At 35.1% G+C, this 13,901-nt stretch overlaps 1 protein-coding gene across 1 annotated transcript in view; it reads left to right on the top strand.

Moving 5' to 3' along the window:
- LOC149552009 (Phototropic-responsive NPH3 family protein) overlaps positions 1 to 12,124 on the top strand; it is a 46,488-nt gene extending 34,364 nt beyond the window's left edge. The window contains exons 3-4 of the mRNA XM_089787489.1: positions 9,919 to 11,100; positions 11,253 to 12,124. Coding sequence (XP_089643615.1) covers positions 9,919 to 11,100; positions 11,253 to 11,786 — 1,716 coding nt within the window. The 3' untranslated portion in view covers positions 11,787 to 12,124. The remainder of the gene's footprint in view (positions 1 to 9,918; positions 11,101 to 11,252) is intronic.
- The last annotated feature ends 1,777 nt before the right edge of the window (positions 12,125 to 13,901 follow it).

The following is a 13,901-nucleotide window of genomic DNA, read 5'->3' as shown; positions in this document are numbered from 1 at the left end:
TCGGCGTTTTTAACAAAAACGTGATTCATAAAAGGTATGAAATGAAGATTTTTTGACATCTAATGGCAAAAACGTGCTCTTCAATAGTATATTTATGGATCAAAACCTCAAAACGACTTCTATTTGAGCCAAAAAGTGATCAAAACTGCCCCAAATCTGGGTGTCTTTAACAAAACCGTGGCTAAAAATGCAAAAATATGAGTCATTTTTGTCTTAGATATGCAAAATCATGACCCCCAAATGCACATATATATATATTAAAACTAAAAAATACCCCTCTTGTTATGGATTTCAAGCCATTATATTGGCAGATCTAAGCATTTTTGATGAAAACCGTGTTCTTGGAGGAAGAAAACATCAATTTTTTGCCCTGGAATCTTCAAAAACGGGTTTTTGGGATGCAAATGCATGTGTTATGAGTAAAATGTACTTTAAAGATTCATATAGATGTTTTAAAAACATGTATTGAGCTTCTTTTTACCAAAACACACCTTTTGGGTGCATAGACATGTTTTTAAAATATGCATTTTGGTCAAAAACGGGTTTCCAAGATGCATATGCATGTTGTTTTTAAGCAAAACACACCTTTTTGGTGCCATTACATATTTTTGCAATATGCATCTCTCCCCTTTTAGGTGTCATTGCATATTTTAGCAATATGCATTTGCATCTTTTTTATGCATGTACATGCATTTTCATTCAAAATCTCACCTTTTAGATGCAATAATATATTTTGAATTAAAATGTGCTTGTAGACATGTTTTGCACAACTGAAGTGATGAATTAAGCACATGTCAATTTAATTTTTGATGAAATATTACTTGAATTGGTCGTAAATAACATTTACACTATCATATTTAAAATATAATGTGCAAATATCATTTTAAAAGTAATATTTACTAGAACATTTGATTTTAAAATAAAAAATTAAATCAAACTATATCATTAATATAGTCACTTAAGTGAAAAATCAAAAAACAACTCAACTTAAAAATATAACATAAAGTGCACTATAGTTACTTTAAGTGAAAAATCAAAATGATAAAGTAACTTAAAAACATAACATAAAATGAATTCATGTTATATTTTTCAAAAAGTGAATGTCAACTAAAAAATATAACATGATATTTTAAATTTGTGCAGTTGCACTGAAAAGGCCCATTTTTTGGGCACTAAATTGGTCATATTTTTTGATTGCCAACTTTGATTAAGCTTTAAGATAGATCAAATCGAAAGGAAAACCAAAAGCAATGACTTGAACAAAACCAAAGGACTAAAAACCAACAAACACACTCAAAAACGAGAAAAAGGGCTTTGAAGGCCTCAAAAATCAAGCATAGGCTCGACAAACAGGAAAACGAAAAAGACTTGACAAAAGCCTTCAGTAAAATGATTCATTATATTAATTGGAGTTGATTGATTGATCAAGATTCAATACTAACCAATTAAATAACAAACTAAACTTACAAAAATGCGAAACTAAGTTGAAAAAGTTTCGTACTGTTACTTGCATTTTGTGGTGACAAAATCCAGGACAATACATATATTATAATTACAAAAGAAATCAAATAAGAAGCCTAGTCGGCTAAAGCAAGGTCCATGAATCAATCTCCTCCGTTGAGGGGAAGGAATGGTTCGAGAATACAAACAAGGAGTTAAGTGATGAATATCCAAACTCTAATAAGATTTAACTAATAAAACATTAATATTTGACCCATCGATATTTCATTGCAACTTGGCGATTAGAAAACAAGAACTCAGCTACGAATCATCTACTCATCATATTAACATATGACTCAGCAATGAAAACAGATGATTGTCGTATATACTTCCATCAAAGAGGATATGCAGCGATTGGGTGACAGCCGCAAAGCTGTAATGAATCAGCGGACAACTTGTCAATAAGTGGCAGTGACTATAAAGAAGATGAAGGAGAAATCCTTGTTTAAGGAAGTGATAGAATTTATCAACAATGATGATCATATTATATTGTTAGCATTTGAGAAACTCGACTAGGAAGAAATATTAATGCAATTTGTGAGAGAGAAATTTCTAACTCTCCAGGAAGAGTGTATTATGTTAAGCGGCTACTATAACTTCAATCTCAAAATATTATTATCAGCATTAAGAAATCCTTTATATAAATAACTAATGTTTTACTACGCTGACATTTTTTATCAGTTGCAAGGGGATAGATCGATAAGGACAAGGAACTATTAATTGAGATTAGTAAATCAGCAGATACATGATTAAACAAGTATTAGATGGTATATGGCTGTTCAATGAGAAGATGTGATTTGTGTATAAGTCAATTACAAAACTAAATGGTATAATTAGTAAGTATAATAATGAGGTATCATTTAAGAAGAAAGGTGTATATTCAGAGATAAGAAGTGTGATTTCTTCATCTAACTAGATACATGTGGAAGTAAGAAGCAGTCATTCATGAAAACAGGAAATCTACAAGAGTCATTGGGATCAGACAAGGGAATCAACGGCTGGTATCAAGGAAACAAAGAAAGGAATAATAGTGCAATCTAGACAGAAGGAATATTTATCAAATATTGTCAGCAAGAGGAAAGAGACATCGGGGAATTCACATGCATTAATTGATTAGTATCCCAGCCACAACAAATATGTTCCACTATTGTCATTAGAATAAGTATTCACCAAATATTCGTCTTTGCAACATTGTTCCCTATATAGATTGTCAGACGAGTATAGAAAAGACAAATTATTATGAAGGATTTTACTACGTATAGTTGTGTAAATCAGATCATTGATCATTTACTTAACTACTCAACCAGACCCATCCACATTATTCCTTTGCATAACACTAAGTAGATACGTTGACTGATTAATCCATTAGTATCATAAATATTATACAATATTCGTCCATTTCATATATCGGATCCAGAACTTTGGCTTTCAAGCAAGATCCTTATACATTGCTGGGTTATATAAAGATATTTTATTTAGGCCACCTTATAAGTGGTTACTCTCTCCATTACAAGAAATTAGCACTCTCTAAAACCATTTGAGTATAAGACTAATAAGAAGAGGTCGTTAGCAATTAAATTTATAAGAATATCATCCCAAATTCTAAGTGATTACCATAGGGGACATTACACAAGTTTCATCCTCTCTATGCATGTTGTGAGGCTCATCATGACTTCATTAGCCTTAAGGGAATTGTAAAAGAAATATTTGGAGTTTAAATAGTACCTCATGGCACGCATTGCTAGTAGAGTTAATTGATTATCAAATATTTGCCAAATGACTTCAGAATTTCATTGCTTTCCACCATAATAATGTTAGCAGATACTTATTGGCCTTGCCCATGGACCCATAGAGACAAACCATTAGCACTTACCTCTCGACCTAATTTAAAAAAAAAAAAAAATTGATATAAATTAAAAAAAATCAGAAAAACATTGAATAAACAATTCATGGATGACCATAAGTTTGTAATGTACCATATCTCTTTTGCTCTCTTGGGGAACACATCATCAAAGATTATTGTCATGACCTTTCCTTCCGCCCTCTTATAATGTGGAGACTTCCTTACAAACTTTATCTTGAGAGAAGGTGGTGTCTCAGCAATGCATTGCAACGCGATGAAGTTTGTGGTGAATTTGTGACTTCTGATTGCATAAGATAATTTAGCGAAGTGCCTAAGTTTCTGTGGTAGATAAAATTTGTGATATTTCTTGCCTCTTCAATCATACCTTATGCTTACAAACTTTTTCTTGAGAGAAGGTGGTGTCTCAGCAATGCATTGCAATGTGATGAAGTTTGTGGTGAATTCGTGACTTCTGATTGCACAAGATAATTTAGCTTAGCGCCTAAGTTTCTGTGGTAGATAAATTTTGTTATTTTTCTTGCCTCTTCAATCATACCTTATGTCTACCCAATATTCTCAATGTCCTTTTAACATTAAATCAATGCAATGGGCAGAACAAGGGCTCCTAAAAACCCTCAAAATCTAGAATCTTTATTTTAACTCCTATGAAATTGAAACCACTTTTCAAACATCTTGAAAGTATTACATAAAATGTAACTTAAAGTATAAGAAACTTTTACTTAAATGTTACATTTTATGTACCGTCCTAGAGTTGAAATCAGGTTGACAAGGCTTGAAAGACTATAAAGTCCCCGTAATAAAGTAAAATGAAATAATAAGATTTTGTATTGGGGGTCCCTATTGATTCATGTATATCTTGGGCCCATCTTTTATTTTTGATTGTAGGTGTTTGTTGCCGTGTCAACACTTGTTGTGCACCTTTGGAGTTGCCATCCAATTGGGTGTTTATGATTGGCATGTAGGATGTTTTGCGTATGCGAGTTGAATTATTTTGTTGTTCTGCAAATTCCAATTGGAGTTCTATTTGTTTTGCCATTTCAGACGTGAAAGACCTTCCCTATTTGGCTAGTGTAGTTTCGGTAAGATTCATCCCTCACCCTATTCTGCTTGTTTTCTCTTGGCTTCAGGTTTGGCAAATCTGGAGCAATATCATGTTGAATCAAAGGTTCTCTTGGCATTGAATTTATATTATTGTTGGGAATTCTTATTTTGTATTCACATGTATCAAAGTATCAACGTACGCAGGAAGGAATAATAAGGCTGTATGACCCAATTCGCTCATTACCTTGCTGGCCGTACCTGTACGACATCACCACCTCATCCCTCTGTACATCACCTACTTCCATACGCCCTTGCTAACTCACAAACACTGTCATTTAGATTGACACCATATGATTAATTGTATGCGCCATCCTTGACTGTACGTCAATCAACTCGTACAACTTTCCCTCCCATACGGTACAAACACTGTATAGACTTCTAGTGCACCATACGGGCTGCCTGCAGGTCCCTCCACCATATGCCATCACTACCCCCCTTGTACAAAAACTGTGACATCATTCTCTCCCTTCCTACTGAACATGCTCCCTCACACACAACCATTCTATACGAAGAACAAAACTTGACTCCGTACGACTTCCCTCAACATTTGGTTATTGTACGACCTCACAAGTAACACAATTGGAGGTCAAAGAGACCAGTTTCATATTGCCTTCATTGTCCATTAGTGATTGTGGAACATTACAAAGACATCTAAGAACCCTAATAAGTCAACCCAAAAGCATAAGTGATACACCCAACTCCCAAAATTGATTGGAAAACTAAACTAGGCAGAGACACTGCAAAGTAAATGTCGATTGATGTGGTGCAAATGGTGATTGGTGTAGACATCGATTCTTTACTGCCAAACTTTTGAGACAAAAAAGTCTCATACCAATGAGTCAGAGATGTCAATTTGTAGTGGAAAGACGTTTTTTTGCATAGATGCTAAAAGAAAGCAGCAACGCCGATTCATGAAACTTGGCAAAATACAAAGGCATGAATGCCAAAACCTAAGTCGACACCAATGTACTGCTAGAAAACATCTAACTCCCTACCAGGGACTACCATATAGCATAAATCAAGGCCATATTCACTCAATTGCATCAATAAATACATCATCAATAAGAATAAAGGAAAGTAAGCTAGATACCAAGAACATCAGTGCATAAACATGTGCATATGCATATATCAATGATACTATTAGAGTTAAATCTCTCTATTTTTGTTTCTCTTCCATAGATTTACTTCTATTTCCAACGGTCACTCCTCTTCAATGTTTCCATATTCTCTCTCTGTTCAATATGGAAACTTCCTCTTTCTCTCTTTAGACTGTTTCTATTTCTCTCTTTGTTCATTATAGAAACATTCTTGTGTATACTTTTATATATAGATCATTTATGATCACTGTTAAATAACACATTCATTATTTTACCATAATAGATATAAGAATAAAGGGTATACGATGAGTTTTCAATGCTCCAAATCCCTGTTGTGGGAGGAAGTCCGTTTCCAGTACACTAGTCCCCAATAGTGGTAAAGTGCAATGCCACCTTACCATGTGAAACCCTTAGGGTCACCCCACTGTGCTCACAAAGATAGTAACCTGACCACAAACACAAGATAACCTCACACACCAAAGAAGGCTAACACATACACCAAATAGATGCATGAATCAAAGACAATACAAAGGTTTGAGTATAAACACAATGCAAGTACATGAAGCAAGTAAGTCAAGGCCACTACTCAGAGTGCAAGATAGATACACATCCATCTTAGGTTAACACCCTCAGATGAATAGGTTAACATATAGCTCTATTTTCCTTTCCTAGTATTTTATCTAAATTCATTAGTATGAAGTTATCATTTGTTAAGAAAACCCTTTCTTGTGTATGGTGTCAACCACTTGTGGGTTGGGGGTCTATGTAAGGAGCCACTCCACTCTACTACCCAAAAACTAGGCTCATCTCGTTCTATAATGAGGCACAAACCGACAATGCAAGAAGGCAAAAGCCATAAAAGACTCTCAAAGTCATAAACCACAGACATGGTATAATGGGGCTAAATCGGTCTTAAACCAATAGTGCGGCTCCTCGGGATCTTGTCATAACACACTCAGTGTGCTTGTGATGTGGTCTCAATCACCTCTATCACATACTATAGGTGCAATCTCAAATCAAGCATTGAGTCAAAATCTACACGAAGGAAAAAAACTAACACTAGTGCTCATGACACATTCAACTGATTACTTTGCCGATATGGATTCATCCACAAATACAAAAATCATGAAGTAAAACCATAAGATGGTTGCAAGCACGGAGGACAATCCAATGAACATGCTGAACATGCCAAATGACAAATTGGGTGGCACACAAAACTAGGCGAACACAAAAACACCCAAAAATCAAATGTCAAAGAAATTGACAAAATTATAACCCATGTGCCCTTAGGCACCTAACATCACATTTCTCTAATAAAATTCTATTTCTCGGCACTTCATGGAAATTGGATTTGCATAACAACGTTAAAATCCCAAACACAAAGTGGGAAAATGCATTTAAACACACACACCCAACTGGGTGGAGAAATAAAGCAAAAATGCAGGGGAATGCTAATTCTCAGCCCACTCAATTCATGCAACTAAAATCATGCATTAAGATGAAGTATAACTAAAATGGAGAGATGCCCTACCTCACCCAAAGTGGTGAAAACCCAAAATAGAGAGCAACAATTTAAAGCTTGATGAAAATGGATGAGATCTTCGATAAAGCAGATCAAGCTTGACATGAATTTAACAAGCTGCTTCTTGTGAAGATCCAATGCCCGAATCAAATGCAACGAGCAAAAGAGTGATTTTTGCCAATCAAGTTTGAAGTAAAATCCAAATTCTCATAAAACAACAATCTGAGGAGTGAGTGAAAATAACTCACTTTTCAACATAAACGCTCTTTTCCATAGTGAGTTTAAAAATAGGTCACTTAAATATTTTAAGTGAACTATTCAATTTCCTCAAAATTCAATAAATCAATTCCAAATAATTGGAATCCAACTGTAGAAAATTAGCCGTTAGATAAAATATTAAATTCCCCAAACACCAAAATCAGCATTTAATTAAAGTTTAAACCTTTCCGCAACAATTGTAGAGCTGTAAATGCATAGACATGCCCACGGGCCTAACAGATTATGCAAAATGAGTCCGCATTTACTGATATGTACCGGAGGGAATAATATAGTAATTGCAGATACACTGTCCATACAGGGATGATATTGGCCCAAATATGAAAGGTTGGTGAAACTATCTCCTGTGCCACTGCCAGGGATATAGACACACTTAAATCCTGCAGCTAAGGAAGAATGTGTTTCGGTACCTGTTCACTGAAACATGCAACATCCAGTGTAGTTTCTCACAGTATAAATAGCCAAAGCACATGATAACAATAGAAATGCCTAACAAAACACTGACACTAGTGATGCGATCAACCATAAAGAATGTTGCAACACTGGTTGTCCCATTTTCTATTCTTCAGCGTACATGTAATTTAAATAAATATTGTATTTAAATTAAACATTTCATTTAAACACAAGGCATTAAAATAGATTATTTTATGACAATGTGAGCATAAATCAATGAAAGTAAATAGCTGGAATATCCAACAGCATATAAGGCACAATACATCATGAAATCCAATAAAATCATCCTGATAATAAAACCAATAGTCTTAAATGCAAAATACACCAGATATCATCATAAGGCATCATATCACACCAAGAGCATCATCTGCAGATATGATCAACTGTGAACAACAACACAACCTAACCATCTATCACAACTAAGATACTAGTAACCAAAATAATAAGATGTCATCGGATGCATCTCATCATGCAGATAATTGCAACATCAAATAAGAGTGTATCTCAGATCAAAATAATGATGGCATAGAATGCAATCACATGAGGCACTTCCACAGAAGAATTGTGTTTTTCTTTAAAGAATCAGATTTCTTGAAAGGTTGGTTGAACTTTGGACTTCTCTTGTTACCGACTCCTACAAAGAACACATGCTTTTAATATTCTGGAAATGGGATGGAGTGGCCAGAAGCCTGTTGAAAACATTTCTTGTGGACTCACCAAATTATAAAATGCAAAGGAAAACATTTTCTGCCATTCTCTATGCATTTCAGTTTTGGGAATGCTTTCAAGGTCAGCAATACAGCCCCAGTCCCTCTCCCCCTTTCTTACATATTTGTTTAATGGTTTGGAGTACACCTTTTGTGGACCTTGTGCATCGAATTAGACTTTCAGCCTTGTGCTAGGATCTGAAAATTAAAAATTCCCAGCCCTCTGTCATGCTCTAGTAAGCTGGGTTTCTGGTCTTTATGTGATTTACTTTTAATTAATATAATATTATATGGTACTTTGACTGAAGAACATGTCGATAGAATGTTTAATCAGTAAATCAGTTTCCAAAGTTAAGTATAACAAGACAAAAGGTTTTTTTTTGGCCTCCATGCTCCACATAATAGAGTATCATGTTCTTCATATTTACCATTCTAAGACACAATTAAGAGGAATGCAGATCTTGGTCCTGAAACATTGTAGAATAAGGAGGGTTGAGCACAGTATAAAATGGATTTCAAAAAAATAAATTTCTAGCTCAACTTGGACGGCAGAGGCCTGAGCTCTAAAGGTGGATGGCAAATGGATATAAACCACTTTAAAAGTTATTCTTCTATAGTTTTTTCTTTCTTTAAATTGACTGGTTCAATTGTTTAGGTACAGCTGCCAATGATTGAAAAGCTAACCCTACCTATTGTGGCCTTTGAATGAAAATGTGCCTACCATGCAGAGTGTTCTAACTTATCTTGAATGTAAATGTTCCTATTGGCACAATAATGCTTGCCAGTCAGTCACATAAAAATGTCATAATTACTGTTGCTTAAAGAGTTGAGATCAATGTTAGGGGGTTTGAAATGATGCTGCAAATTTTTTCCTTAATCATTCAGCAGGCTATGTGTAAGAAATGTATTCATTAGATTTCTATCATTATAATTATTTTCAACATGTTCACACTTAACGTCTCTTGGAGAGTTGCAACAACAAAGAAATCCTTGTGCTAAGTTTCTAACTTGTAATATATTCCCTTGGGATCTTCCTTGTCTGATGTTTCCTATGGTATCCCAAAGTAGGTGGGTAAGAAAGTTAGTAGCAGAGATCAATGAATGTAAATGTTCTCACTGGCACAATAGTGCCCGTGTCAGTAAATCAGATAATAAAATACTTTAGTCCTGAATGTTAGATCAATTTCAGCATATTTGTAATGGTGTTGCAAAATTTTACCTTGACCATCCAGCATGCTGTATGTGTTATACACATTTTGATTTTCATCATTATTTATTATCATCATTTTCGCAATATGCTTGCATTTTACTTCTAGAGGACTGTAACAACAAAAATGAAATCCTTGTATTCTAAACTAATTTGGAATTTATGTCCTTTGGGTCTTTCTGTGTCTGAAGTTTCCTCTAGTATCACGAAGTGGGCGAATAAGAAAGCTAGTAGCAGATCGCAGAGATTCAGACATCTCCAAGCTGGAGTTTCCTGGTTTACCAGGTGGAGCTGAGACATTTGAACTAACTGCAAAGTTTTGTTATGGCATCAATTTTGAAATCACTACAGCAAATGTGGCTTCCCTTTTTTGTGCTGCGGAATACCTTGAAATGACAATAGAATATGCCGAAGAGAATCTGGTTTCTCGAACTGAAGCATATATGGAAGAAGTCGTCAGCCAAAGCCTTGAAAAATCTTTGGAAGTTTTACAAAATTGTGAGAATCTGCTTCCTTTGGCAGAAGAGCTGAAAATTGTGAGCATATGCATTGATGCAATTGCTTCAAAGGCCTGTAGGGAACAAATGGCATCTAGTTTTTCACGGTTGGATTACAGCAGTTCAGGTCGGCTTCATAGTAATGGCCAGCCAAAGAACTCTGGGGATTGGTGGGTTGAAGATCTCTCTGTTCTTCGTATTGACTTGTATCAGAGAGTTATAGTAGCCATGAAATCAAGAGGTGTGCGTCATGAGAGTATTGGGGCATCCCTCATGCATTATGCTCAGCATTCTCTGAAAGGATTATGTAAGAAGCAAAGTGTGTGGGATGCAACTACAAGGTCAAAACTAAATGCTGCTACAGCCATGGAGCATGAACAACGAATACTAGTAGAGACTATTGTGAGCCTCTTGCCCGCAGAGAAGAGTTCAATTCCAATAAGCTTTCTTTTTGGGCTGCTGCGGACTGCTATAATGCTTGATACAACTGTGGCTTGCAGGCTTGATCTTGAGAGAAGGATTGGTCTACAACTGGATTTTGCAACGCTGGATGATCTTCTTATTCCATCCTTCTTACATACTGGGGATACACTTTTTGATGTGGACATAATTCATCGGATACTGATAAACTTTTTGCAGCAAGATGACAATGACGATCAGATGGACTCTCATTCCGCTTATGAATCTGATGGTCTCAGTTCCCCATCACAGACTGCAATCATAAAAGTTGCAAAGCTAATAGATGGATACCTTGCAGAAATAGCACCAGATGCAAATCTTAAGCTTTCAAAGTTCATTGCCATTGCAGAAATTTTGCCCGATTATGCTCGTGTGGTGGATGACGGATTATATAGAGCCATTGACATCTACTTAAAGGTAATGCTTATGTTGCTCAGCTGGCAACTTATGCCTTGGCCTTTTAGTTTTTATTTAATCTTACATGATTGGGAACAGTTGACATATCATTTGAATTGTGCTTTTGTATTGGTGAATATTTAGTTTATGCAGATCTGACTGTTTTATCTCAGGCACATCCAGGATTGTCAGATATGGAACGCAAGAGACTCTGCAAGATTATTGACTGCCAAAAGCTTTCCCAAGAAGCATGTGCACATGCTGCGCAGAATGAGCGTCTTCCTGTCCAACTAGTAGTTCAAGTGCTTTACTTTGAACAGTTAAGGCTGCGAAATGCATTAGCTGGCTCTAATGGAGATGGAGAACCAACAATGGTATATCAATCTCAACGAATAAGCAGTGGTGTGCTCAGTGCTGCTATGTCTCCCAGAGATAATTATGCATCTTTAAGACGTGAAAACAGGGAACTCAAACTTGAGATAGCTCGAATGCGAATGAGATTGAACGACCTTGAGAAAGAACATGTTTGTATGAAACAAGACATGGAAAAGTCTGGATCTAACAAGTTTATGTACTCATTCTCAAAGAGATTGGGTAAAATACAGCTCTTTTCTCGTAGCAATTCAAAACATCAGAGTACACCTTCAAAGCAATCACAAGTGCATGATTCTTTTCATTCAAGGAGAAAGCGCCATTCACTATCCTAATCTGTAAATGTTTTCTCTGTTATGCTTGATATCTTTCTTAGCACCTTTTATAAAAGTATAGATCAACTCCTTTGGAGAACATGATAGTCAAAACCTTAAAGACTTCTACAACTTACATGGCTAACAGGACTTAGGGACAGCTATCTGCTTATGTTGTCAAATCACATTTTGATAACTTGTATATTATAAAGGGTCATTTGTTCGGACCTACCAAAATAGATTGCTGGAACTGTAGATTAGAATATTGCTTTCATATAAGTTTTGAAAGAATAGGCTACATTTTTTGTCATGTGCATACCCATAAAATGCAATTTATATGACTATTACATGAGATGAAATATCTTGGTCCTCATTTTTCTAAATTATAGTTTAGTGCATTATTTAAGGTAAGACACCTGCAAGTTCTGTTTCACAAACCATATAAAGCTGTATGATACCATTGCATATTGTATTGAATTGCATTGGACCACTTCTCTATTGTGCATGCTACATGCTATATCATGTTGAGCCCATTTCTAGTTTACAAGGGTGATTTTCATTTCATGTGCAAATAAGCAGCAAATATGACATTGAGCCACTAGGCTAGCATTGAGTTTATTCAAAAGTTCAAACAAATTTGAGCTTAAAGCTAGGCATGCCTATTATTTGTTTGCACTTTGTTGTTCCATATGTCTGTTGATATAAATTCCGTATCTTACAGTTCACGCTGAAGAGAATAAAGCATGCATAGTTAAATTTAAATATAGTGCTAAAAATGTACTTCAAAATTCTCTAAATAGCTTTGGTTTCAGCACTTTTGATCTGTATATAGAACTGAGATAATTGAAATTGTACATAATCTTATCTGTGTTTACTGCAAATATTGTTTAGCCTTTGCATCTAAGCTTTCTTTTTCCTCTAAATTATAACTTTTTTGTCTCAGCTATCCAGATTGTTGATATGAGCAACCATTGTTAGTCTTGAAAATCTCATCTTTTTCAACGTTTTTGCCTGTAGTCTGATGGTTTCATTGTACAGGCTCAAATTGTTCATCCGCATTTGTGCTAATTCACACCGTGTTTTGATTGCTATGCACTCAAATGCACACTTCTTCCAAGAGTGAATTCTAATGGTAATCTCTTTGAGTTCATGAGCTCTAGCTTTGAAATCCCTTCACCATTAGTGCATATGCAATTGCATGTGGCCAGTAGCATAGGACGTTTGTAGAAAATTCAGAATACAAATACATAATATTCAGTAACACATGATTTGAGAAACGTTTTCAAAATATACAGGCTGTATAAAGCAGTGCCTTTTTCTTGTTGGTAATTTTATGGGTTGATTTGTTAGATAGATTTTTTTTTGTTGAAAGAACCCTCTGCCGATGGACGTTTGTAGAAAATTCAGAATACAAATACATAATATTCAGTAACACGTGATTTGAGAAACAAGGTTAAGTTTTCAAAATATACAGGCTGTATAAAGCAGTGTCTTTTTCTTGTTGGTAGTTTTATGGGTTGATTTGTTAGATTGATTTTTTTTTGTTCAAAGAACCCTCTGCCGATTGAACAGATTTTTTTGTTGTTCAAAGAACCCTCTGCCGATTGAACATCGTTCTGATTTTTTGCAGTTGTTATTAGCAATTTCTTTCAATTATTTGTTGCCCATCTTTTAGAAACTATTGTCAGAGGTAGTATCAGTAAATCCCATAAATATATAATATTATTTTGTGGAGTTACTATTTTGCAATTATTAAACATCTCTAATACCTTGAATTTGCCTTACGTTGTTGACTTTTATTTTTTGAGTTGCATTTGAACTCTATTTGCACCAGTCAGCTCAGCCAACAATCTGTCTGCAATTCTATTATTAGTCACCTTTCTGTTAATGAAGAATGATTCCAAATAAAACTATGGAGGTCAATGTATTGTCTAGTTGCATACAGGGGTGCAGTATTTGATTGTAAAATTACCTTCTTCCAAAATCCCCTCACACAATTCAAATATTCTTGGCTTCGTGCAATATTATATATTGGACTGTTCACGAATGCAGTCGTGGAAAATTTATCACCTACCTAATAGTCTGCCCAAATATATTAAACAATTCTCCAGTTCGATTTATTTGTTTGGTATACAT

This window comes from Cupressus sempervirens, chromosome 6 (genome assembly GCF_028749045.1).
Source record: "Cupressus sempervirens isolate cs-2001-9-10 chromosome 6, ASM2874904v1, whole genome shotgun sequence".
Taxonomy (NCBI): domain Eukaryota; kingdom Viridiplantae; phylum Streptophyta; class Pinopsida; order Cupressales; family Cupressaceae; genus Cupressus; species Cupressus sempervirens.
Note: the sequence above shows the minus strand (reverse complement) of the source record. Positions and strands in the feature narration are given on the sequence as shown.